Below are 25950 nucleotides of genomic sequence, written 5' to 3'. Positions count from 1 at the left end.
AGAAAGGCGCTGTGCAAAACGACTCAGAGTTTGGTAAATTATGTAAAATTGAACTCATAGCCTACATTATACAATTAACATTTTAATTGAGGACGAGAGGTCACAGTCCAGTAAATCAGAGATAACCGCTAATAGTTTTCTTAAGCGTTTAAACTCTGACCATAGAAGAGCAGAGAGTTGCTCAAATAACAGTTGCAGCGTGCGTGCCTGCGTGCGTGTGTGTGTTTGGGGGGGGCGCTAATCTCAGCGGCGCCACCTTAAAAAAACAGTCTCGTGGACCTGTCAATCTAGAAGAACCAGACAGAGCCTAGATCTCGGCCCTGTTGTGAGAATCGCTACGCGATTGGCCGAGAGCGCTAGACCCTATGAAACCTGACAGTCGATTGGCTACAACATGTCGAGACACTGACGAGCACGACGTCTCGGCTCTATTGTTATTGTGGCGTGCACGAGAAGAACGGGTAGGATGCACGAGGAGACAGTGAGGCTGATAAAAGGATAAAACAACTCAGAAACACTAAGCTGACGCTGTACAACATTTGAGAAATAAATATTAGCTCAACATATATATACAGGGATTCGCAAAACGTCACGCCTGTGCGTACAGAGCCAAACACAGGGCTAATACAAAGGGGTATAAACCATATACCAGCTCTGGTCAACACATACAACACGTAAAGCTATCTGAGCACGAATTGTCGGATAGCTCAGCGATCCTCCTGTCCAAGTTCTCCCCACTCCGGCCAATGTGTAAGTAGAAACAATTTATCTCAATTTTGTGTTTCTTCTTCTCTCGCCTGTACTGCAGCCAGACCAAATAACGGAGAATACGAGGGGGAAGTCAGTCAGTTAGCTTGCTGAATTGTTGATTACTGTAACCTCTTAACCGTAACGTTACTGTAATGCTGTCTCGGTCTTTCAGTGTTACTGTTCACACTGACCGATCATGTAGTCTGTACTCTGCAGTCTAGTTTTGGATTCTTTTCACTCACATTTCCTTCTATTCGTTAACTTGAAGCAGTCCGATAAAATTGTGTGCATAGAAATGAATTATGTGTTGTTACGTATGTTTCTGTATTAGATGATGTGGTTCTTTAACATGTTGGTCCCGCGGACTTCGTGACGCATGTTAAGCAGCATGGGATGTCAGTGAAGTGTATGTATGGCCTGGAAACTGCTTAGGTCGTTTTAGGCTGATATTTAACAGCCACTTCTTTGTTTTCCTGACAAATCACATTGACGGAAGTTTTCATTTGAAGTGTGGTGCTCTCCGGGGATCGGATTGCTTTTTGGTTTAAGACGCTGGGGCCTACATAATGAACCGTATGTTTTAGAGGAGTCATGGAGGGAAGGTGTGTGTGTGTGTGTGTGTGTGTGTGTGTATAGCTGTGAGGGGATGTATATAGGCTGCTTATATAGTGCATGAGTTATGCTGTCATAAATGATCGTGTTGTATCTTGTTCATGGTTTAGGCATGATTCAAAGTTACCTTCTACCGAGCTTACTGTACAGTATTTTTGGTTGCAAATGTGCAAAGTAAATGAGTACATTTATTTATATACTGTGAAGACTTTTGAGGTACTTGATAAACACTTCTGATTCTAATACTACACTTTCTTTACTCTGCTTCATTCATTTGACAACTTAAGGCTATTAGGCTCTGCTGTTTATTTAAAGCGACTGCAGGTAACAATTGTTTGATCAATCATTATTCTTTAAAATTCATTATTTATCATAATGTAGGAGAACCAATGAATATGCATTTTTAGCAATTTAAAATCAGAATATTTACAGCATTTCTGCTTAAAAATAATTTCAAATGACTCCAGGGACTGATTATCACCAGTGATGTCCAACACTTTGCTGTTGGTTACATGGGTAATTGACTAATGGTTTGTGCTACTTAGTTTCTTTGGAGACGAAGCTTTGACATTTTTAATTTTATAATTTGTACCCCCAGCAATTTATAAAGAAGTTGAAATGAAAGTAGAAGAACATTAAAGGGAAATTCCACTATATTTAAACCTGACGTATTTCCCGTAAATGTGGCCATTGTGATTCTGGGTCGTGCTAATTATGTATTCTCGACTACAGTCGTTGAGTTTCAGATATGTGAGGACTTGTTCAAAACAATGCACATCAAGACAAGCTGCACGAGCCCAAATAAACTAGATTTTTACATTGATCATTTCATTTTATAGAAATTTTTATTTTCTTCTGTCATGGTGTGTCACACATAATGTGTCACGCTCAAGTGCAGTACTAATTTGCTGAAATAAACATTTTGAATGACAGATTTTTATTTGTAGTGGTGAGTATTACTACTTTTACTTTAGTAAGAGATGTGATACTTCTTCTACCAATGATAACTCTTTAATAACTGTTGGATATACACATGCAACTGGCATCCACTAATTGCTGGTCTCCCTGTTCTACTAACAGGGACTGATTCAGAGCTGGGTCATCATGATGCCAATGAACTTTCTGGTCACTCATTGGCTGACCAACTTAATACCAGGTAAGCAAGTCAGTCCGTCTGATGGGAAATACAAAGAGTTTTGGCTCTCACTGACAGTTAAATTACTTAAACTAATAGCAACACATTTACCAACACTGTGAGCTTTGGCTTGAATGGGTGAATCAAATTGACTGTCCCGGCATCACAACTTTGTTCCCAACCAGGCTAAAATGTGACTTGGACAAATATGGGTTTTTGTTTTAACCGTAGTGTAACTGGAGAATAAGTGTATAGAATAATTAATATTGCTGTGGACTTGTAGGCTCCTCAGTCAGCTTACACCCACTGATGGTTTCCATCAGTGAAACAGCAGAAATTATGATGTCAGCTTGATGGATTGAAATGTTCTTGACAGTAACATAAAATTCTCATCCCATACCTTGATCTTTCTCAAGAAATGTAGTTGTCCAGTTGCCATGGAGTTATAGATGTTCATATTTCCATTTTAAGGACTGTAGAATTAAAGATACAATTTACAGCAGTGGATACAGGAGGGTAAACAGGATGCAGCTGGAGTGGATGTTGTCTCTTAGTATTTTTTGGGTTCTGCTCAGGCCATTTCTGAGCTTTCTTTACCGGGGGTATTAATTGTACAGTTGCACTGGGCTGCAGTTGCAGTGTACGTGTCATTGTTGCGTGCAGTGTGTGTTTCTGCCTGCAGTGCAATGGGTGGATGATGACTATATATTCTGATGGATTTACTTAAATCCCACATTTTTTGTTGTGGCAATGAAAAATAACATTCATTAAATATATGGGTTAGGGAGGATATGTGTGAGGATATATTCAACAAATGTGAAGAGGAAACTGACCATCAGTCAATCCGTCTGTCTGTCTGTTTCTTCATCACCAGTTGGTATCATAAAGATGTTTTGTAGGACTATGCTTGTCATATGGATGTATTATTCCAAAAAAAAGTCATAAATAAAAAAAACACACTCACACAAAAAAACCTCACAAAAACCATGAAACAAAAAAAATTAAATAAAGTGGGCTCTCAGAGTCTGTTAACAAAAACTGAACTTGGAAAAATTCGATAATTTGGAATTTGATATTTTGTCCCCTTGTCCCCTCAGTTTCTCACAAAGGTAATGCTGCATTTTCTTTTCTTAAAGTTTGACACAGTCACAGCTGTGTCATAGGTAGTGACATGGCAGATGAGAAGCTTGTGCTAAGCTTGTGCTTTGACTATGCTATATAGACAAACATATCCAGACACACCTCTTAATTGGGCTGGTTTTCAGGGGTTGTGCTCGGCCCCTGGCTTCCAGTGAAGGGAAATGATAATGCCTCAGCATACCAAAACATTTTGGACAATGTTATGCTTCTAACTTTGTGGCAACATTTTGGGGAAGACCCTTTTTTATTTCAGCCTGACTGTGCCCCAGTGCACAAAGCAAGGTCCATAAAAACATGGCTGGTTGAGGTAGGTGGAGCTTGCCTGTCACACTCCAAAATCTTGTGAAAGGCCAGAAGAGTGGAGGCTGTTATAGCTGTAAAGCTGTGTTGAGAATGCAGTGTCATTGAAGTTCCTGTGTGGGTAATGGTAAGGTACCCCAGTACTTTTACATATATTGTGTATCTTCAATGCACTATTGGATTTTAAAGGTACAAATTGAGAAATTAATTGGTTTTTTGAAGTCAATTCAAAACTGAGAAAACAGATCATAATTTATATTGTGGATGATGATGATTGCAATTAAACAGATAATGTTATTGTTTTTTGTCCAAATTACCTACCTCTGTTGTTTACAATAAACCACCCAAAGATGAACCATTTGATTCATTCGTTCATTCATTCATTCATCAATGAGCATAAGCAATGATTTCATTAGATGTAAACTGGATCTTTTCAAGATTGAATATTTGTATGGCTCACACATCTGAGCTCACATTGAGTATCATGGTCCCTTCAAAGACACCAAAAGACTGAGTTTATAATTGCAAATATATAATTGCCTGTGTTACAAATGCATGGTCCCAGTCAATTTGTTCAGAGATGCACAAATGCATGTTAGAGAAACATTGCCAGTTTTCCCAGAAAATGTTTTCCACCACGGGCGGCACGGTGGTGCAGTGGTTAGCACTGTCACCTCATAGCAAGAGGGTTCCAGGTTCGAATCCCGGTCTGGGCCCTTCTATGTGGAGTTTGCATGTTCTCCCTGTGCCTGCGTGGGTTTTCTCCGGGTTCTCCGGCTTCCTCCCACAATACCAAAAACATGCACATTAGGTTAATTGACTACTCTACATTGTCCCTAGGTGTGAGTGTGAGAGTGTGTGGTTGTCTGTCTTTGTGTGTTGGCCCTGCGATTGACTGGCGACCAGTCCAGGATGTACCCCGCCTCTCGCCCGTAGTCAGCTGGGATAGGCTCCAGCTCCCCCGCGACCCTGACGGATAAAGCGGTATAGAAAATGGATGGATGGATGTTTTCCACCACATTTCCAACAGCAAAGGAGGTTTACACCTAGATACTATCTATGGAGCATATATCAGGGACCAGTATGAGTTGACCACAGTGGACAATATACATTCATTAAGTCTAACAAGCCTTGTTTTTGCGTCCCATTTCAGCAGCATCATGTCGGTGAATCCTCCAAGCAGCAATGATGCTTGTCTCAGCATTGTCCACAGCCTTATGTGCCATCGGCAAGGTGGAGAGAACGAGGGCTTTGCCAAGCGGGCCATTGAGAGCCTAGTGAAGAAGCTGAAGGAGAAGAAGGATGAGCTAGACTCACTCATCACTGCCATCACCACCAATGGTGTCCATCCCAGCAAGTGTGTCACCATCCAGAGGACGCTAGATGGACGGCTACAGGTCAGTCTACTGCTAACACGCAGGGTTACACCTTTCAAGTAAATATAGTGACTTAATATCAGTTCACCTCACTACTTATCTGCTTTACAGGGTTCATTATTCCAGAATATTTGCTAACCTGATAATGTTATGCATGTTCGATTTATTTCAGAACATATCCAGTGTGTGACAACATTATATCATATATCATATATAGTTAAGTAGGCATACAATGTGATGGCACAGATCAAATAAAATATGGGCTACAGCAATAAAGAATTCAGCCAAAACCCAACCCTGGGCCTAAAGTCGTTGTCTATAACTCTTAAGTCTATAACATCTCATTTCCTCTCCCTCCCTGCACTGTGGGTGTTACTCTCCCTGGTTCAATGACGACTTGTGAATTCTTTTTATTAACACTTTACTGAAGTATGCACAACATAGATAATGTCCCAATTGCAGTTTGCCGTGAGAACTAAAAGACATAAAACAAACAAATTTACATACTATACAGAGAAACACATAATCTTAGTAGGAACTTAAATGACACTTGTGCATACCTTATTGGCCGCATAACCAAAGGGAGCAGGTAAAATTTGGAATAAACTTCTTGGCTTACATGACATTAAATGTCCTTTGAGCTACTAAATGACCACGAGTGGTCCCGATGCTGCTTCACAGGAACGGTGTGGCTACCTCATAGGGTGCGTCGTTGATAAAATTCCCCAGTGCAACACATTCACATGCAGCACACAAGCCCTACTTGAGATTCTAGTAATAATTCCAAAAATGTATATTACTTAAACAATGAGCACAAAATAAAATATTAAGCGTGTATATGAAAATTAATGAACACAAAAACTGTCTGGCAGTGGGGATTCATTATGTTTTAGCTGTCAAACACCCAAACTGAAGACCCTTGAATAGAAGGGTCTCAGTCAACTTCTGATCACAATTTAGTTATTGCAAAGCAGACCAATCACAGGATTTTTTGATAGGAGATGTATTGGTTTAGTGTCAATTCAAGCAAACAGTGATCTCGAACCTGGATATCTAATATACATATACACTGCTCAGCCACAACAATACCACCCCTGACAGTTGAAGTGAATAACATTAATCATCTCTTCTGCGGGGAAACCTTGGGTTCCAGCATTGCTTAGTGCAGAAATACATATTCAATACGCATGTGTGTGTGTGTGTGTTTGTGTGTGTATGTGTGTATAATATCCCCCTGTTTCCCCTCTGGGGTGCTGTGTGTCTTCTTCAAGCTCAGGTCCTCTAACAGAGGACAGTATCTTAGCTTTTGCTATGACTGATCTTTTCTGGACAGAGATCACAGATGTTGTACCTGGAATCTGCTAGAGTCACTCTTCCAATTAGAGGGTCACAGCCCACAGTGCCCCAGTTACCACTGGCACCACTGTTGCTTTCACTCGCCACATCTTTTCTAGCTCCTCTTTCAGCCTTTGATATTTTTTGGGCTTCTCGTGTTCCTTCTTCTGGGTGGTGCTACCACCACTGACTTCTTCTGTTGTGTGTTGACCACCACAATGTCTGGCTGGTTCGCCATCACCGTTTTGCCAGTCTGGATCTTTAGTCCCATGGGACTGTAGCTTGATCATTCTCAACCACTTTGGTAGTTGGTGGGGTTTCTAGATATCAGCTACTTCTTGTATCGGTCAATGGTGCCTGCCGTGCAAGGGCTTGTCCCTTGACGATGGTTCGTCATCCTCCTCCTCATCATTGCCAGGTTTCTGCTGCCATAGGTATTCGCTTAGCAGCATCTCTTGGTGGCCATCTTCTTGATATATTCCTGGATCTTTGTTGTTCCATCCTGGACAGTGGCTCTCACACTCACCAGTCCACTGCCTCCCTTGTTCCACTTAATGTACAGTCTCAGGGTGCTGGACTTGGGGTGAAACCCTCCGTGCATCGTGAGGAGTTCCTTGTCTTGATATCAATGGTGTCTGTCTCATCCTTTGGCCAACTTATTATGTCAACAGGTATCAGACGACTGGCAGGGTGTATGTGTTGATGGCCTCGACCTCTTCTCAGGACCTGGATCACTCTATGCAGGTATTTGACTGCAGCTGACTTCCTTGCGGTCTCCTCATGGTTTCCATCTGCCTGTATATCTTGTCTCGTCCATCCACTGTGTCCTGGGCCAGCCCTGGGACCTCCATCCCAGATGGACATACCTGAAACAATTCCCCGGGGATATGCCCAGGAGGCATAGCCAGATGCCTGAACCAACTCAACTGGCTCCTCTTGCTGTGGAGGAGCAGCAGCTCTACTTTGAGCTCCTCCTAGATGTGTCTCACCCTATCTCTAAAGTTGAGCCCAGCCGCCCTGCGGAGGAAACTCATTTCGGTCGCTTGTGATCTTGTTCTTTCGGTCACTAGCCATAGCTTATGACCATAGGTTAGGCTTGGAACATAGATTGACTGGTAAATTGAAAGCCTTGCATTTTTGGCTCAGCTCTCTCTTCACCACAACAGAGTGGTATGGTGTCTGCATTACAGTGGTCAGTCTTCCGCTCCATTTTTCCCTCTCTTGTGAAGAAAACCACAAGATACTTGAAGTCCCCCACATGGGGCAGCAACTGTCCTCTGATCTGGAGTGGGTAATCCACCCTTTTCCGGCTAAGAACCATGGCCTTGGACTTAGAGGTGCTGATCTTCATCCTGGCCTTTTCACACTTGGCTGCAAACTGCCCCAGTGTGAACTGGAGGTCACCGTTTGATGATGCCAATAGGACCACCTCATCTGCAAAAATCTATGCTCATGTCATGATCCACCTGCTGACCATTTGCACTGTTTACCTCACTTACTTGCACTACCTCCACTCTGCACTACCTCACTATTGCACTACCTCTAGAACCATATTTATTTTACTTATCTTATTTTATTTTGTTTTTCTTTATTCTGTTTTATCTTATTTTATTCTATTATTATATGTTGCTCGTTCTTACGTTTTTGTGTATGCACCAATCGCTAAGACAAATTTCTAGTAATGTGAAACCTCTTCACTTACATGACAATAAAGACAATTGTGATTCTGATTCTGCAAAAGTAGACACAGAATCCCAAGGTAACTGAACCTGAGACCCTCTGCTACTTGGCTGTACCTAGAAATCCTGTCCATAAAGATTATCAACAGAACTGGTGACAAAGGGCAACCCCGACGGAGTCCAACCCTTCCCGGGAACGAGTTTGACTTATTGCCAGAAACGTGAACCAACCTCTCATTCCAACAATACAGAGATCGGATTCCCTGTAGCAACAGGCGATCCACCCCGTATTCCTAGAGAACCCCCCACAAGATGCCTCTGACTCCTGCGGGTGGTTGGCCCACTAGAGGACAAATCCATGTCCCTGCTCTGGGCTGTGCTCGGCTGGGCTCCATGGGTGAAAGCCCAGCCACCAGGTGCTCACCAATGGGCCCCTTCCTCAGGCCTGGCTCTAGGGCTGGGTCCCGGTAACTCTCCAGAGAGGGTACACTTGTCTTTTACTCTTTATCTTGTCTTCTTGAGCTGCGCTTCGTCTTCGTCTTTAGCCCCTACCCCGGATCAATTTGCCTTGGGACACCTAGCTCCTAGGATCACTGAAGTGCTCAAACCCATCCACTACATATATATATATACACACACATATAGATATTTATATATATGTATATAATATATATTGGATACAAGCTAAAGCTGCTGCCCCCGCTACCTGGTTCCAGATAAGCGGAAGAAGATGGATGGATGGATAGATGGATATATCCTCAAACTCCCAGGTCTCTGGTAGGAGACCCCAGCTCGAGGAAGACACACACCACCTCAGAGTGGGGTGTAGGTCATGTTTTTTCAGCTCTTGATTTGTGTCTTTGTGTCTTGGAAGAGTGAATTATCATCACTAGCAAAATGTCATACATCATTCATCATTGAGCAATGTACAAATGACTCTTCATGTATGTGAAATGACTCTTTCATTTTCTTGTCAGTCTACAAACCTGCAGTTATATCAGTATCACCTTTGTTTTAGACAAGCAGTGCAAAATACAAGTAGGCCTCATTTAGAGACAGAAGTAAAGTTCATGTACAGTTAATGTTCATTTAGTTCATTTAATAAACAATGCCCCAGATCAGTCTGAAGGACACCAGTGTATACACTTTACAAACAGTCAGTTCGTGCTAAGAACACAGATGGGTGTTCTTAGTACAAGGCTGTAGTAGCATTAAAAAGAGTGAGCATGACAGAGAGGATGAGTTAATGACAGAGGTAATGATGCTGTACTCTCTCCTCAGGTGGCGGGGAGGAAAGGTTTCCCTCATGTGATTTATGCACGGCTGTGGCGCTGGCCTGACCTCCACAAAAATGAGCTCAAGCATGTCAAGTTCTGCCAGTATGCCTTTGACTTGAAGTATGACAATGTTTGCGTCAACCCATACCATTATGAGAGGGTGGTGTCTCCAGGCATCGGTAGGCCAGCTTCATACTTCAGCAACTCTAACTTGGACTTGACAGGTGTTTTAATCACTGTGCTAAAAGTGTCCCATTTCATCAGTGATAAATATTTCGATTTACACAAACTTTATAAATTCAGTCCTGTTGTAGTGAACATGTTACTGATGCTTCATTTTCTGTTTGATGTCTGATGAAGTTTTAATTTCATGTTCTTTCTTTGTTACTTCGCAGTTGGTCTCAGCCTTCAAAATACTGGTGAGTTCCATTCTATAGCACCACATCATTATTTGAAGGATATGTGTGCAATGCTTGTATATTGTCAGATATTATTAAATAGGCTCTGGAACTGATGAGAATCTCTTAACAGATGTGAAAAGATGGGGCAGTTTTTTACATTGCCAATGACCAGTTTTATATAGTGACATCTGTATAGTGGGATGGTTACTGGTCTGATTGACTGACTTTCTCTCACACTTTCCACACTAACAACAACATCACTTCAGTTTCCACATCAAGCAAGTTTAGGACATGCTGTGTTGAATTTGGTGCAACTGGGACATGCAGTATGTCCAACATTAATAAACTTTGAATAGCTTGCACTCTGTAAAGCAGCGGTCGCAGGGTTTAATGGTTCCACTCAACTCAGTAAGGGAGATAAAAATAAAGACAAGATGACAGACAGTCAGAGACATAAGTCACACCATGCATCATCTGATGTTGTTATTCGGTTGTTTTATGTTTAAACTAAATTCATGTCATAAGTCAAGTAAGCCAAGTACTTAAGTTAAAATACTGATTCTCCCAGTGATTAAATTATTCTATGTGTCAGCAGTCCTTTTGAATTTGAGGTCCAGTATTTTTATGACTAGGCATGATTTTTAAAAAAAATATATATATTAGGGTATTTTGTCTAAATAAATTGCTATATTAAGGGAGTACAAAACAACAACACAATCTTTAGATTGACTGATAAATTAGTCATTAGATTAATCCAGTGGAATTCAAAGTGGGACCCAGGGTCCTTGATGGGGTTCTAGGTTATCCCCAGTAAAAGGATTATTCTCACTATACTTTTATTCATTAGTAACACAATGACAGAATGTATGACTATGACAAAGGTAAACTGGCAGAAGCAGATGACTGCACATGTCCTGAGTTTTAATTTATTAGTGAAATAACTTCATGTGTACAGACAAGCTTGAAAGTGCTGTGAATTGTGAATACTGTCAGTTATTTACAGGCATACAGTTGGTATACAATTGCTTTACACATAGTAAACCATATTATTTCTTACATTTGTCTAGTACATAAAAACATAAACTATGATTGTTTTTTTTTTAAACTTTGACCTTCTATGTTTTAATATCTTGGTGATAAAGGATTTATACATTTTTATGGATGCCCGTGTCAGCCTTGATCTCAGGCTTGGCTGAGTTGTGCTGAGACACAGAATACCATGCATTTGGGTAAACAGAGTTTAAAAGATAAACAAAAACCAGTGTCTGCGCAGATGGTGAAAATGAACCTCTTGGGTTAGTCTTAATGGAATGCACAGTTCCTGACTTGATTACAAACAAATAATAATGGCCTTTTTTGATTGTTGGTTGTTTGCTTGAGCATCAGTGATATTTTATGAACATCCACTGGTGATATTTAGGCTGTCTTTTTATCTTTGTCTGATGACCTGATTAGTTTGGGCATTAGCTCTGTGTGCCACTGTAATAGTGAAAAACAGCTTTTACCCCAGTGCTGTGTCCTCCGTCACACCTGTCCTACGTATCTGGACACACAGCAGATCCCACGATCTGTGAACATATTGTTATGCAAATATCAGACCCTGAAACACCCAAACAGAGTCTGCAGATCCACACATGCACACTGTGCTGAACTACCTCAGCTGCTATACAAGTACACAAAGTGAAAACTGTCTGCACACAGTGACTTCTAATTCCATGCATCTGTGAAAACCTCATAGCAAGAGGGTTCCAGGTTCGAATCCTGATCTGGGCCCTTCTATATGGAGTTTGCATGTTCTCCCTGTGCCTGCGTGGGTTTTCTCCGGGTACTCCGGCTTCCTCCCACAATACCAAAAACATGCACATTAGGTTAATTGGCTACTCTACATTGTCCCTAGGTGTGAGTGTGAGAGTGTGTGGTTGTTTGTCTTTGTGTGTTGGCCCTGCGATTGACTGGCGATCAGTCCAGGGTGAACCCCGCCTCTCGCCTGTAGTGAGCTGGGATAGGCTCCAGCTCCCCCGCGACCCTGACGGATAAGCGTTATAGAAAATGGATGGATGGATGTACAGTTAAAATTGTATCTATATCTTGTATGGAGAGAAGCCACACAGAATTTCAGTGTGCTTGTGGTGTAATGACAATAAAGCTTATTCTGATTCTGATATCACTGCTTTTAGAGGCAATACACTGTTACTGTCTACATTCCATAACCTCCTTCTGTCTGTAGCAGCAGCATCGGGTGGGCTGATCAAAGAGGAATACATCCATGACTGTATTCAGATGGATCTGCCACCTGGCATGCCTCTGTCTGACCACCAGGCGGCCCTGAAGCTGCCTCCTCCCGACCACTATAGCCAGCCATTGCCTCCTCAACAGCTGTCTTCTGAGCAACATGGACCCCCACCTGTTACCAGATATACTAACTTGCCTGTCTCCCCGAAAGGTAAATTCTTCATTACTGAATTGAACTCATTATGTAATGAGCTTATTTTGCATGATCAGTATACATTATTTTAGACGGGTAAGAGCTAAATAGACTATACAATTTCCACAGAAACACTTCCCAGGGGAGTGGAAAAGCTGCAAAGCTGTCCATGTTTTTAGAATGCAATGTCATTTAAGTCCCTGTTGGTGTAATGGTCAGGTGCCCCAATACTTTTATCTGTATAGTGTAACTTGTGTGAGAAAGGAGAAGCTGCTTACACATTTATATTAAGTAGTTGGTGAAAGTTTTGTGACAAAAGTAATAAGCTGAAAATTGCTGACATCTGCAGTTAGATTCATTTAGATTTAGTCTTTCAAACACAAGACTGTTGAAGGCAGACTGTGTTCCTCTGTTCCCCTTCCAGTGTCCAGCTCTGGTGCCATGCTACCACTGCATGGTGATGCCCGCATCCAAACTGCATCTCCACAGGCTCATGTCATGACCCCAGCGCCGCGTCCTCCAACCCCAACCCAACCCCCTCCACAGCAACAGGCTGCCCAGCAATCCTCGCAGCCCCCCCACCCACAACAACCCTCCATACCTCCTTCTCACTCGCATGGACAGAATGGATACAGCAGCAATAAACACTCTCAGAGTCAGACTGCCTTCCACAGTGAGTTCACACAGTCACTAGATACATATATAGTTTGATATTAGTATTTTGTTTTGCTTTTCAGGGATATTTCCTTTTGCTTTGCAGGTGAGGGGAATGATAAATAACTGCTTAACAGTGGATGATAATTCATAATGAAAAATAAAAGAATATAAGATATAAACAAAAATAAATACATGTATTTTTAAATACAAATATGTGTTACAATTTAATGAAACTAAGGGGCCCAAAAAGGCAGAACACTCCCTTCAACAAGGTTAGGTTTCTTAAGAAGAAGAAGTTTATCACAACAAGGGATTACTCAAAACTGGTGTTTTCAGATTAAATTAGCTACAGAGTCTCTCTAGGCATCCAGAGGTCCAAAGGCAAGTGGCTGAATGAGTGCAAGTAATCAAACCAGCAAACAGGAATCCAAAGATGTAGGGACATAAACAGGAGTCCAGGTGATGAATCAAACTGGCTGGAGGACACATGTGGTGGGAAACGTGAAAGAAAGGGTGAATTCTCAGGAACTCAGCTTTTACCTGACTACTGATGAGTTGATAATATTTTCAGTGGGAAAGGGACCCAGAATCTGAGGAGACAGTTTAGACCCTGTCTTTAAACAGACATCCTTCAGACAGACAGCCAAACCTTCTGACCTACTTGATATTTAGGTGCGGGAATTCTTCTGACTGGCCTCCACCATTCAAAGATGAGCCACTCGAGTATCCTTCCAAACCCTGCGGCAGCAATATCAGATTGGTCTCTTCATTGGTCCAGTGTCTCGACTTTTAAGAGCCAACAGTTCGCAGTTGCCCACATCATAGTTCTGTTCGGGGGAGTCAGGCGATGGGAGAAGCAGGCACATGGGTGTAACTTTTGTTGAAGGCGAGAGCGTTGAGACAGGATAGCTCCAACCCCCAAATCTGAGACGTCCACAAATTGTGGGCTGGGGTCCGGTTGAAACAGTATTGGTCCCATAGTGAGCAGGTTCTTCAGGCTCTGAAAGGCGTGGTCTGCCACCTGGATCCAATGAAAAGCCTATTTAGCGAAGGTTAACTTAGTTAATTAAGCTGCAACTCTGCTATAGTCTCTGATAAATCCAAGGTAAAAGTTAGCAAAACCCAAAAATCTCGTGGCCAATGTGGCCAATTAACCACTGCTTGAACCTTTTATTGGGTTGATTCTGACTTACCCATGCTTGATGACGTACCAGAGGAAAGTCAGGGTATGCATGAAACTCACATTTCTTGTCTTTTACAAAAAGTTTGTTCTCGAGTAATCTTTACAACACAGCACAAACGTGAGTTATATGACAAAAAAAAAAAAAAAAGAATTTAACCTTGGGGATAAATAAAGGAATTCTGATTCTGATGTTCTTTGGGATACTTGGAAAAGAGGAGTATATCATCTAGGTTGACAAAAACAACCTGCTTAATGAAGTCGCAAAGCACGTAATTTACTAGAGTTTGAAAAACTGCAGGCATGTTGGTCAATCTGAATGGCACAACAAGGTACTCAAAATGTCCCAGGGGAGTGCTGAATGCTATTTTTCACTCATCACCCTTCTTAACTCAGACTAGGTCAAGGGCATTTCTTAGGTTGAATTTTGTAAAGATTACTTCTGGAGTGGCTCAAATGCAGATCTTATTGGTGGAAGTTGTTATTTGTTTTTGACAGTAATGTCACTGAGACTCCAGAAGTCAATACAGGGTCTAAGGGTTTGTCTTTCTTAGCCATAAAGAAGAAGCCTGCCCCTAGAGGTGAGGAGGAGGGATGAATTATACTGGCAGCTAAAGAATCTTTAATATATTTTTCCATGGCCTCACACTCCCCTTGGACAGATTGTACAAGCCACTAGTAGGTAGTGGAGCCCCAGGAAGAAGCTCAGTAGCACTTAGGATCTGGGGGAAGGTAATGATAGGGTATTACTTTTGCTAAATATCTCCCACAAGTCGTGGTAATCTGGTGGTATTTTGGACAAATCAGTTTCTTCAAGAACTGGACTAGAAGAAGCTAACATAGTGGGCTCGGGGGAGATAGCGGAACACAGACAGAGCTCCAAGCCAAGATTTTGCCAGGGGTCAAATCTATGTATGAGCTGTGCCGATCTAACCAGGGATAACCTAACACCAGGGGTGTATTGCGAGTGGTAATCACTTTAAAGGAAATTACCTCATTGTGGTTTCCTGAGGGAGAGATAATGGGACCGTGGATTGAGTAATTCTGGCCAACAGATGGCCATCTAAGGCCATGGCTGGAAGGACAGAAGGTATCTGTTTGAGAGAAAAAGCAAACTGTTGAGCTACCTCCATCTATGTCTCCATGTATCATCTGCGCTAGAGTTAGTGAGAGCCATTAGGTGCAGAGATAAGTACTGCTAGGCCAAATTAACTGGAATCTTGGAAATGAAGATGGGACTAAATCAGCATGGCTCATCAGTATCCCCACCTCTACTGATGAACCCGACCGTTTAGATGTATGGGACAGACTGCAAGAAAATGTCTCGTCTGACCACAATACAGGCACTCACCCACCACTCTGTGGCACTCTCACTCCTCTGGAGTCAAAAGAGATCGGCCAAATTGGCAATCGGCCAATTGGTGGGATAGTCAGAGGGTAAGGTTCTGGACAATCGGTAACACCAGGCAGCCAGGGAGTGGGTGAAACTTGAGACAGGGACACAGGAGCCAGTGCAGAGGCTTTGTCCTTCCACCATTGTCACATACATCCATTGTCTATACAAATAGCGAGAGAAACAAGATCATGTAGAGTTTCTGGATCATCTCAAGTAGTCAGTTCATTTTTTAATTACTCACTTAACCTTTTGATGAAGGCTCCCCTTAACGCTTCCTCATTTCATTGGGAGTCTGCTGCATAGGTCCAAAAATTAATCAAATACTTGGCCACACTCTGGTTTCCCTGTCTCAGAATCAGGAGTCTGCTGGAGGCTGACCCCAAGTAATCAGGATAACCGTAAACAGTCTTTAATCTTTCCACAAAAGAGTCAGAAAAGTTGTGATATCAGGTTCATTAGAACAGACTATCTCCGCCCAATCTAGAGCTCTGCCTTTTAACAGACCCAAAATGTGATTCATTTTGGTCTGATCAGTCTGAGGTTTTTGGTTGAAGACCATTGAACATTGTAACAAAAGCCAATGCAGCTTTCAGAGTTGAGGGTGGTGAATGAGGTGAATGAACCTGAGGCAAAAGAGATCAAAATTAGCAAAAACTAGATTCAATAGCCGGAGCAAGTTGCAGAAATGATCCAGAAGTGTATACCATGTAACAGGACTGTATGATCCAGTGGAGATGGCAGGGATGAACCGGAGTATAAGTAGAGCAGGTTAGGGGTGGAGTTGATTGTAGAGGATTGGTAGAAGGTGTGCAGGAGAAAGTGGTGGGATGAAAGTAGGTCAACCCTACCCAGCTTTGCTAAAAAAAAACAGAGACCACCACAACTACAGACAAAAACAAAAGGGAGAGGGAGAACACAGGGAGAACACTAGGTAGCTGGGGAAAAAAGTCCAAAATCCCGACAATATGTTGCTCTACTTGTTGTTCATACCTGTGTAGATTAAATATTGTGTGATAACATAGAATCTACTGACTAAGTTTTTACATCCTTTCCAACTAAGCTCTAAAAAGAGCTGCAGTACTTGACTGCTTAAGATTGCGTAATTGTGTTTTTACTTTAATAGAATAATTAATTCGTTCTCATCAACCTTTTTAGTAACCAGCAGTGGAAATATGTTAACCTTTTAAAGGGCGCTAATTGAAATACTTGTAAATTAAAAATTTCAACCCTTGGAGTGTTGTTGAAGCAAATAACATGACCATTTTACTTTTGTAACATTTTGAAGAAAAAAATATTTTCATGTAGAAAATCAAGTTGAACAAAGTGACTATATATTGTTCCTTGCCCATTAGAGGTAAAAAAATAAATGCATATCAAAATATAAACAACAATAACATTAACAATAACATTAGGCCTGTCCTTCATGCCACTCAATAACAATAATAATAGCATTAGGCCTTCCTTGTGTGGTACCAAATAACAGTAACAATAACATGAGGCCTTTACGCCTTTACTTTAAGTGCTCAAATATGGTCACTTGCCCGATAAAGGGTTAAGGTGTGCAAGACACATAAACATATCCAGTTATTCAGAGGATATTTCTTTTTTTTTAGTGGCAATGCGCAAGACTACAGGTACATTTGATTTATCTGGAGGCATCTGCATTTCATATCCAGTCTGCTCTTATGTCTGGCACAGTCACACCAAAATGCAAAGACTTTCTTGTTTATTTTCAGTAAGTAAATTGTTACACTGTACTTTAATGAACACTGCACATGGTCAATCTGATCATCCTTTACCTGTAACTCAGCAGTGTGGACAGGCAGCAGCACAGCCTCCTACACTCCCATAGGACCCCAGCAGAACGGACGTGGTCACCAACAGCCTCCCCTCCATCACCCAAACCATCACTGTAAGATATGTTTCAACAACTGTGTCTTGTAAACTGAGCAGTTCCACATGTTTGCCACTTAAATCCTGTTATTCCCAGACCAAACAACATTGTTCTCTCTGCTTCTTTTTGAGTGATTTTAGAATGCTTAAGATCTTATGAAATGTTTTTCATTTTTAGAAAATTGACCTCACTATGTTATCATCAAATAGCTTTCATCAGAGGGATTGCTGTGGTATGAAATAGGTACATTCTATTTGTTGTACTCAGTAAATTGACTATATAGGGAATGATTTGGATTTCATCATCTTGTGGGAATAAGCAGGAACATCACTGAGAAAGACAATGTCTGGATGACAGCATATGATGCTCCAAAACCCATATGTACCTTTCAATATTAATGGTACCTTCACAGATGTGCAAGTTTCCCATGACAACACACCATCACAGATTCTGGCTCTTTGAATCAGTCCATTTCAGACAAGTCTGGGCCGAGAGAAGCCCACGGTTTCTGAATGTGGTTCATTTTGCGTTCTAGAAGCATAGCTTGATATCATGTCCTGATGAGGAGTTAATCAGTAATGCTTGACTTATTTATCATAGACCAAAGTCGAAGTCTAACCTCTCTCTTATCTTTCTTGATTTTATAATTATGACCTGTTACCAATGAATGTGTTTCCGAACATGTTGTTTCATGAATCCACCATCAGGAGTTACCAAACTTTAAACTCTCTAAGTCCTATGTGTACTGTAATGGCTTATACTTTATTTCAAAGCAGCACTATCCAGTGGTAATGCTATGCATCAAAATGCTGTTGCAAAGATAGGAAAAATGCTTGTAGAACTCTTAAAGCCTACACTATTCTTAGAGAACCTACTTGCTCACTTCCTTCAAATAGCCACATGAGTTAAGCTTGTAATTATAAACTATTGGTTTGTTTTTCTGCCTCAGACTAACTCTCTCATACCTCTGCTTTTCAGGGTCTCAGCATCATGGCTCAACTTCTTTCTCTGTTTCTGTGTCCAATCATCCAGGTTAGAGACGAACACACCATTGATTTTAACTGTATTGTGAATACCAAGAAATTTGACACAGAATTTTATTAACTGCCAACCCATCTCTCTCTCTCTCTCTCTCTCTCTCTCACACACACACACACACACACACACACAAGGGTATTCGACTTGGGGGTAAAAGGGAGCACTCTTGTGAGGAAGAACCACAAAGACACTAAAATGAATACCCAAATGGGCCCGTAGAGAATGTTTGTGTGTATGTGTGTGTGTGTGTGTGTGTGTGTGTGTATTTATTTATTTTTGTACTATGCCCCTGATCACACAGTTCCTCTGTTTCATTCCAGGACCAGAATTTTGGTGCTCTATCTCCTACTTTGAAATGGACGTTCAAGTGGGTGAGATGTTCAAGGTGCCCTCCAGCTGCCCTGTAGTGACTGTAGACGGTTATGTTGACCCATCAGGAGGTGATCGCTTCTGCCTCGGGCAGCTGAGCAATGTCCACCGCACAGATGCCAGTGAGAGAGCCAGGTGAGTGGATGTTGCTGTTCCTCTTTAATGGATTTAACGTAGCTTCCTTTTTTTATGAGAAACACCTTTAATACTAAAGAAGTTAGTACTACTAGTTGCTCTCAGAGGGCGCAGTGTGAGCTGGCGTGTCAATGACAGACATCACAACTACAAGTTTCCCCACTGTGGGACTAATAAGGGCAGTACATAAGTTAGAACAACAGAGTCACTGCACATCTTATCTTAAAACTACACCTCCACCCCCTTTGCCAGCACTTCTTTTCATAAGGCAATGCCAAGTAAAACTGTCAACATTTTTTTTACAATAAATGAAGGGAAATATAGCAATTTGTTCCGCCTCTGTTTATTCTGATGTTATTTTCCTGTGTATTGCAGGTTACACATAGGTAAAGGCGTGCAGCTGGAGTGCCGTGGTGAGGGTGATGTGTGGATGCGTTGTATGAGTGACCATGCTGTATTTGTACAGAGCTACTACCTCGACAGGGAGGCAGGCCGTGCACCAGGCGATGCTGTGCACAAGATATACCCCGGAGCCTACATCAAGGTGTGAATTCAGCTCATACACATGAATCACATTTTCTCTATTTTTAAACTATTTTGCTTAAGTCTTAACTGTAAAATGTCTTGAGATAACTGTTATGAATTGGCACTTTAAATAAAATTGAATTGAATTGAATTGAAAATGGTGCCATGCTTCTTCAGATTGTCTGTCCATCAGAGTTACAGTGCTGCTGCTGTAACGTAAGCTTCTTGTGTTTTGGTCAGGTGTTTGACCTGCGGCAATGCCACAGACAGATGCAGCAGCAAGCGGCGACAGCTCAAGCTGCAGCCGCTGCACAGGCCGCTGCTGTGGCAGGAAATATTCCAGGTCCCGGCAGCGTCGGAGGCATCGCACCTGCAGTTAGTGAGTGTTGTTGAGACTTCTTGTTCGTGTGACACTGACATCCTAGCCAGTTTGAAATGCAAAAATACAGTGAAGTGTTTAAGGTTCACGGTAGAAGTTAGTATCATTTTCGAGTGATTCAGAAAAGCAACACTGCAGACATGATACAGTCGCTATAAAAAAAGAGAAAACAAGTACAAAGACAACTAAGTGTAAGTACTAAAGCTTGCTGATCGAGGAAGATAGACTGTTATTTGAAAGGAAGACAAATGTAACATAATAAAAACTAGCATAAATATTAATTACTGTATCCCTGAAACTTCCCGTAATGACAAAGTAATATAAGCTACTTATATTACTTTGTCACTACAAAGTAACATAAAGTTTTGGTAGATCAGCCCACTCTGGATCTCCCTGCAGCTTGGAGCAGCTTTCACATTTCTTGGTCGGTACTTATTTGCAGTCTATCATATCAGAATCAGAATCAGAATTCCTTTATTTATCCCTGAAGGGAAATTCTTTTTCATACAGACATTGCACTTGCAGTATTCCCGACCAAGAAAGAAAAGTGAAAGGTATAAAAATAGGATAAACAAAACAAGATAAGTACAATGTGTTCAAATTTTTTTAAAAAATTAAAAATACAGGTATGTACATGTGTAAAAAAACAGCATATACATTGTATATATAAAATGAGTGAGTGTGTCCGTCACAGTGTTGAATTTATGTTTCTTGGGTTTTATGTTTTGTGTACAATATTGTGTGACTATTGTGTGGATATACCTAAAGTTTTTTATCATAGTCAGGATTGAATTCTATGCATGCATAAAACATGCATAAAATACATAGAGAGATTAATTGCGTGTGTAGTATCTTTTATATGGTAGTAGACCTGGCTAAAGGTTTCTAAAAGAGCTATATTTTTTTTTATCTCAGTTTCTTCTTTCCTGAGAAGAAAGAAGAAAAATCCTTTTTTTTCTCTCTCACTTGTACATTCTCAGTTTGATATGATCATTCACTTATAGACCACTATATCAGATTGGAGAAGCTCTGAATTTATTACAGTGTTTAAATGCTCGTATGAGTGTCCTTCACATCACTGTGCACTAGTGATAAGAGCTCAGCTATGTGTTCGCCTGAAGCTACATCTACTAATAAATCACCCAACCATCACCCACCTGCACAGATTTCTGCCATTTAGAGACCCGCCCCCTCACGGATATTTCAGTGCACATCTGTTTGTCCCAGTAGGCTAATTTGTCTTTAAAATTATGTTGAGCGAGGTCATTTCTGTATTGTCTGTTGTATTGATTTATGGGTGTTTTCAATAGTGATTTACTTCATCGATTCAAGAGAAAGCTTTCAGTCATTTTAAACAGTGTGTGTGCAGCATGTCACTGCATGAAATACAATGGGACGTTTAACCAGCAAAACTAATAGCTGTAGTTATAAATATTAGCTACATCACTATTAGTTCTAAACTTGATAGGGCAGTGGAGACTCTTCAGAGGAAAGTTTGAAGTTAAGAGTCAATTTTTTTTATCTTGGACATCTGGTGGAGCTCAGGATTTATCAGGAGAATGGCTGCTTTACTCCATACAATGTCACTATATGAGGAAAACATAACACTGACTAACATGAGATCCTACCTGATCCTGAGACAAAAACAAATCAATGAAGTTGAGCTGCATTGTGCACAAATGCGCACAGTGTCTCTCATATGGGGAGGGGTCTGTTATTAATCAGAGAGTTAAGTGTTAAAACCTGACCCACCCAATACACAGATAAAATCACTACTCTGCACTAACAGCTTTTAAATCTACAGTATGTAATTTCTGCTTCTAAGGGTTTCAGAACAAGACAAAAGACTAAATAGTGTGGGATCATGATCTTCACTGCTGAACAATAACTCAGGTAGTAATGTTCATGGAAACGGTTTAGTCACGTTTGCTGATTTCCTTCCTCACTCTCTGTGTTGACAAGTAAAGTAAATCTCTGTTATTAGTCCTTAGTGGAGATATTCAGCAAAAGTCTAAACACAAAGTCCGAAAAGAAAAAGTCCGAAACACAAAGGCAAACTCCAAAAGCTGGGGGACATCAGGTCCAGTCCAGAGACAGAGCTGAGCAGGACATGACAGCAGCCAGACGTTGAATATGTGAAATCCGTAACACCTAGAGCACTTCAGATGAAATGGGGAGAAGCTGTTCAGACATACGGAACACGATGAGATGTGATGTGATTCTCCTTAGTGCTGAGAGAACAATGAGGCAGATTTCAAGAATTTCCCTCCAGGGATTAATAAAGGAATTCTGATTCTGATTCTGATTCTGATTAGCCACCTACGAGAACTGCAAACGAACTACACAGCATTCCAGCTGTGCCTGTGGAGAAGCGATGTTGTTTACCTGAACAGATAGAGGTGTTGCATGGAGGTGAACCTGAACAAGGAGAACAAAATTAGTCTTCTCAAGACAAGCAACAACGAAATTCAAAAAGTGAGCCTGATACCACTAGAGTAGACAGTATAATCTGGCGAAGAGGGAGAGGGAGAGCTGCTCTTAAATATCCACGGGCGGTGAGGTGAGGAACAGGTGTGCAGGCAGGTGACTGATAGGACATAGGAACGGCTCCACCTAACTCTGCTCCGGATTGGCAGTTTTAGCACATCTCTGTGAATCTCTAACTTCATTGTACCCCCAAGTTACGAAGCCATTATCCCATAATCATTTTTCACCCCTGTCCCACTTCTAAACATTTCACAGATCTCAGGGCTGTCTTTGTATGTGATTAGTTACATTTTGCTTATGAAATATCTGAAAATATGTTGATATCATGTGAACTTATCACACATGAAATGTCTGTTCCCACATGTAGCTGAATGGTGTTCCACATTTAGTGAACCTGTGTTTTAGGTCAGCCTTATCAACCTTATTGTTGTTGTAAGCGTCATCAAACAATTAATTTTCCAATGTCAGCAACAGCAGGTGTCTGAGCTAACTTTTCTGTGTGATTTTTATTTTTTGCTCTGTGATGGGGCAGTGCGCTGATAGTGAGCACCATCAGATGCTGTTATTTCTCATTTGGCTGTGTTCACCGACAGGTCTGTCTGCAGCAGCAGGGATTGGTGTGGATGACCTGAGGCGGCTGTGTATCCTTAGGCTCAGCTTTGTGAAGGGATGGGGGCCCGACTACCCTCGGCAGAGCATCAAACACACACCCTGCTGGGTGGAAGTTCACCTGCACCGTGCCCTGCAGCTTCTGGATGAGGTGCTGCACACTATGCCTTTGGCAGATCCAGGGCCTGCTAACTGAGGACCAAAACCAAGTTCAAATTCCAATCTGGATTCTATGAATGTGCACACAGACATATGTTTGGTTATTTTTGCTTCAGGCCAAATATGCTATCTAATTGATACATACAGGAAAAACACACAGAAAACATAAATGTTCTGTCATTTATGTAACAATCAACACACACATCACACTAGCTCTGTTTACAGCTGGCACTGAAATGCATCTTGGGCAATCTGATTACAAGTGGACAGCTCTAAGCACAGGAGTGAAATGCACACAACACACATTAAGGACACATTGGAATCTGGATCTGGACAAAATGCTTGTACTGTGCCACAGTATGCCTGTGTGTGCCAGTGTGCTCCGTGTCTTATTTCACAATTACACCACATTTATGAAGGAAAACAACATTTTATTGATGTGATGTAAACGTCAAATTTCATGCCTCAAGTTTGTGAGTTCTTGCATTCAGAGAGACTTTGTTTAAACTTTTTTAAACAATCTGGCAAATGTTACCTCAGATCATTTCTTTGTTTGTGTAAAAAATTGGGTCTGTCTGTTAACTACTACAATTGGTCTGCCAGTTAAAATGTGGTCCTTCTAAAAGGGATGTAGGCCTTTATTTGTGCATAGGGCGAGAAAGTGAAATCGGCCTCACGAGATGCACTTGCAGATGCGTTCTAATAAGGTACTCTGTCCACTTGTGATTGGATCACCCAAGACGATTGTTAATGCTAGGTGTTAACAGGGCCACTGTCTGACAGACATACTCACACACACACTGCACACACACTGTAACCAAAAGGTCTGTCTCCAGACAGACATAAAAATGCTGATGTCTTTGGGATTTCTTATGGCTTTACTCTGTACAATCTAAACTCAAATACAAGGAGTTGGATCTCTGAAAGTTAAGATTTTGAGTTTGTGTTTTGGCCAATTTGTCTGTGTCCTAAAGACATTAGTATGCACTGTAGAAATCCAGGGATATGTTTTAGAAATCCAGTTCATCTATATGCAATGTGGATTTATTCTAATCGTAGGAGCATTCTGCAATTCATTCATGGAATACACACAGACATGTAAAAATCATGCATGATTCAGTTGTTTAAAATGCTCCAGACAAATAGCTGCATACCTCTGGAACATGCTGTGACTAAATTCACACTGGATACAAACAGCATTACCATTATCTTTACGTCTTATCAAACTTACAACACAACTGATGTAGAAGTTTGGACAAAGGAAACCAGTGTTATGTCATCTCCGTGCTTGTACTGTGCTCTTCACTAAATGTTGATCTAAACTCAAACTGTTAGCATTGGTAGCTGGTAAGCCCTCATATTACGCTGAGCTCAAGTTATATTATTTTTGTACCAAAAAGACTAAAAAGCCAAAAATATTTAGCTTTAAAGTAGTGTTGTTGTTCTTTGTAATGAAACAGTGCTACCCTGTATGTAACCAAATGGTTGGTGGAAGTCACCACAGCCAGAATACCTCATAACTACAGTGCAAAGTCACAGCTTAGTTTTCCACCTAAACTGCACATACTTTATTCATCATCTGTGAGGGGTACCAAAACTAACAGAAAGTGCTAACAATGAATCCCTCTGACAGGATCTTAATACAACACTCTGTTTAGTAAGCTTTGTATTTATTTACGGTTATAATGTACCATTCTGTAAACCATGCCGACAGTACTGCTTGACTGGTATGTGTTACTGTGGAACATTAGTTATGCTCTACAGTTTTACAGGAGAACTAGGGTTACAGTAAGTCTAATGGTTAATGGAAAATAACCATTAGCTACTCCAGAGACCTGAGTGCTTGTATTGTCAGTACAAACTTCAGGCTCCAACATGTGCATGTAACACCAGTGCCTTTCTGTTCTCTGGTTAGGTTTGGACATCATCTCTTACATTTTATTTGAACTCTGGGTTGTTGTCTCCAATACCTCCAGATTTGTATGTTTGACCCTGAAAGAATAGCAGGTTTAAAACAATGACTTTATCATTTTCAGTCTCAGTCAGGTTGTGGGGCTGCCTCCTGTATTCTTCTTTGTGATAATTAATTTTAAAGTGGAAATAGACCACTTTTTACCTTAAACTTATTATTATCAAATAAATATTGACTATACAGTAATGGTTATAGAAAAATGGCAATATTTGCTTTTATATAATTTCCTGTAAGCCTCATTTTCACTGTGCTATACTGTCTGCCTCCTGGCAGGATGTTTCCCAGAAAAATGGAGGTTCGATTTACAGCACAAAGGAATCATGGCTGCCACTGTGCAACCAAAACAGCAACAGGTGTTGTTTCCCGTGGTAGCCACTCTCCAGGTAATGGTGGAACAAACAGAGTACCCCATTGACAGAGGAGCCAAGGAAGGTGGGAGAGTGAAAGAAGCCAAGGTAAAACAAGAGTGAACGGACAGGCGTTCACTCAGTACAGAGTTGTGTCAAGTTTGTTCCCTCATCAACGTATTTCCTCTTACCACTGGCTCTTGGGAGGGTTCATAATAATATTGAGCTGTCATTCTCTCTAAACCATTGCTAAGTAACAAAACCTGCCCACATAACCAGGTGTTTTACTCTGCCTTAATCATAATAGTACTAGTTCCAGTTGGGATTCTTATGGTTTTTTCTTGCTTTGGATAGTAGCCAGGCGGCATTAGCC

General features: G+C 41.2%; 1 protein-coding gene across 7 annotated transcripts; it reads left to right on the top strand.

Annotated features, from left to right (window-relative positions):
• Positions 1 to 314: 314 nt before the first annotated feature.
• Positions 315 to 24189, top strand: smad10a (SMAD family member 10a). 7 transcript variants are annotated; one of them, XM_046418030.1, is made up of 13 exons: positions 315 to 750; positions 2443 to 2518; positions 5094 to 5334; positions 9609 to 9783; positions 10000 to 10023; positions 12236 to 12448; positions 12855 to 13103; positions 17474 to 17575; positions 18536 to 18589; positions 18916 to 19099; positions 19475 to 19643; positions 19865 to 20003; positions 23084 to 24189. In XM_046418030.1, exons 1-13 carry the CDS (start codon positions 747 to 749, stop codon positions 23293 to 23295), a joined length of 1842 nt encoding a protein of 613 aa, XP_046273986.1. In that variant the 5' UTR covers positions 315 to 746; the 3' UTR covers positions 23296 to 24189. The 7 variants fall into 7 exon arrangements, with proteins under 7 accessions (XP_046273986.1, XP_046273982.1, XP_046273981.1 ...); XM_046418026.1 differs by having other exon boundaries at positions 9609 to 9828; positions 12233 to 12448; XM_046418025.1 differs by having other exon boundaries at positions 5091 to 5334; positions 9609 to 9828.
• Positions 24190 to 25950: the final 1761 nt, after the last annotated feature.

This window comes from Scatophagus argus, chromosome 17 (assembly GCF_020382885.2).
Source record: "Scatophagus argus isolate fScaArg1 chromosome 17, fScaArg1.pri, whole genome shotgun sequence".
NCBI classification, from domain to species: domain Eukaryota; kingdom Metazoa; phylum Chordata; class Actinopteri; family Scatophagidae; genus Scatophagus; species Scatophagus argus.
The sequence above is the reverse complement of the archived record's forward strand: the minus strand, read 5'-3'. Positions and strand labels throughout refer to the sequence as shown.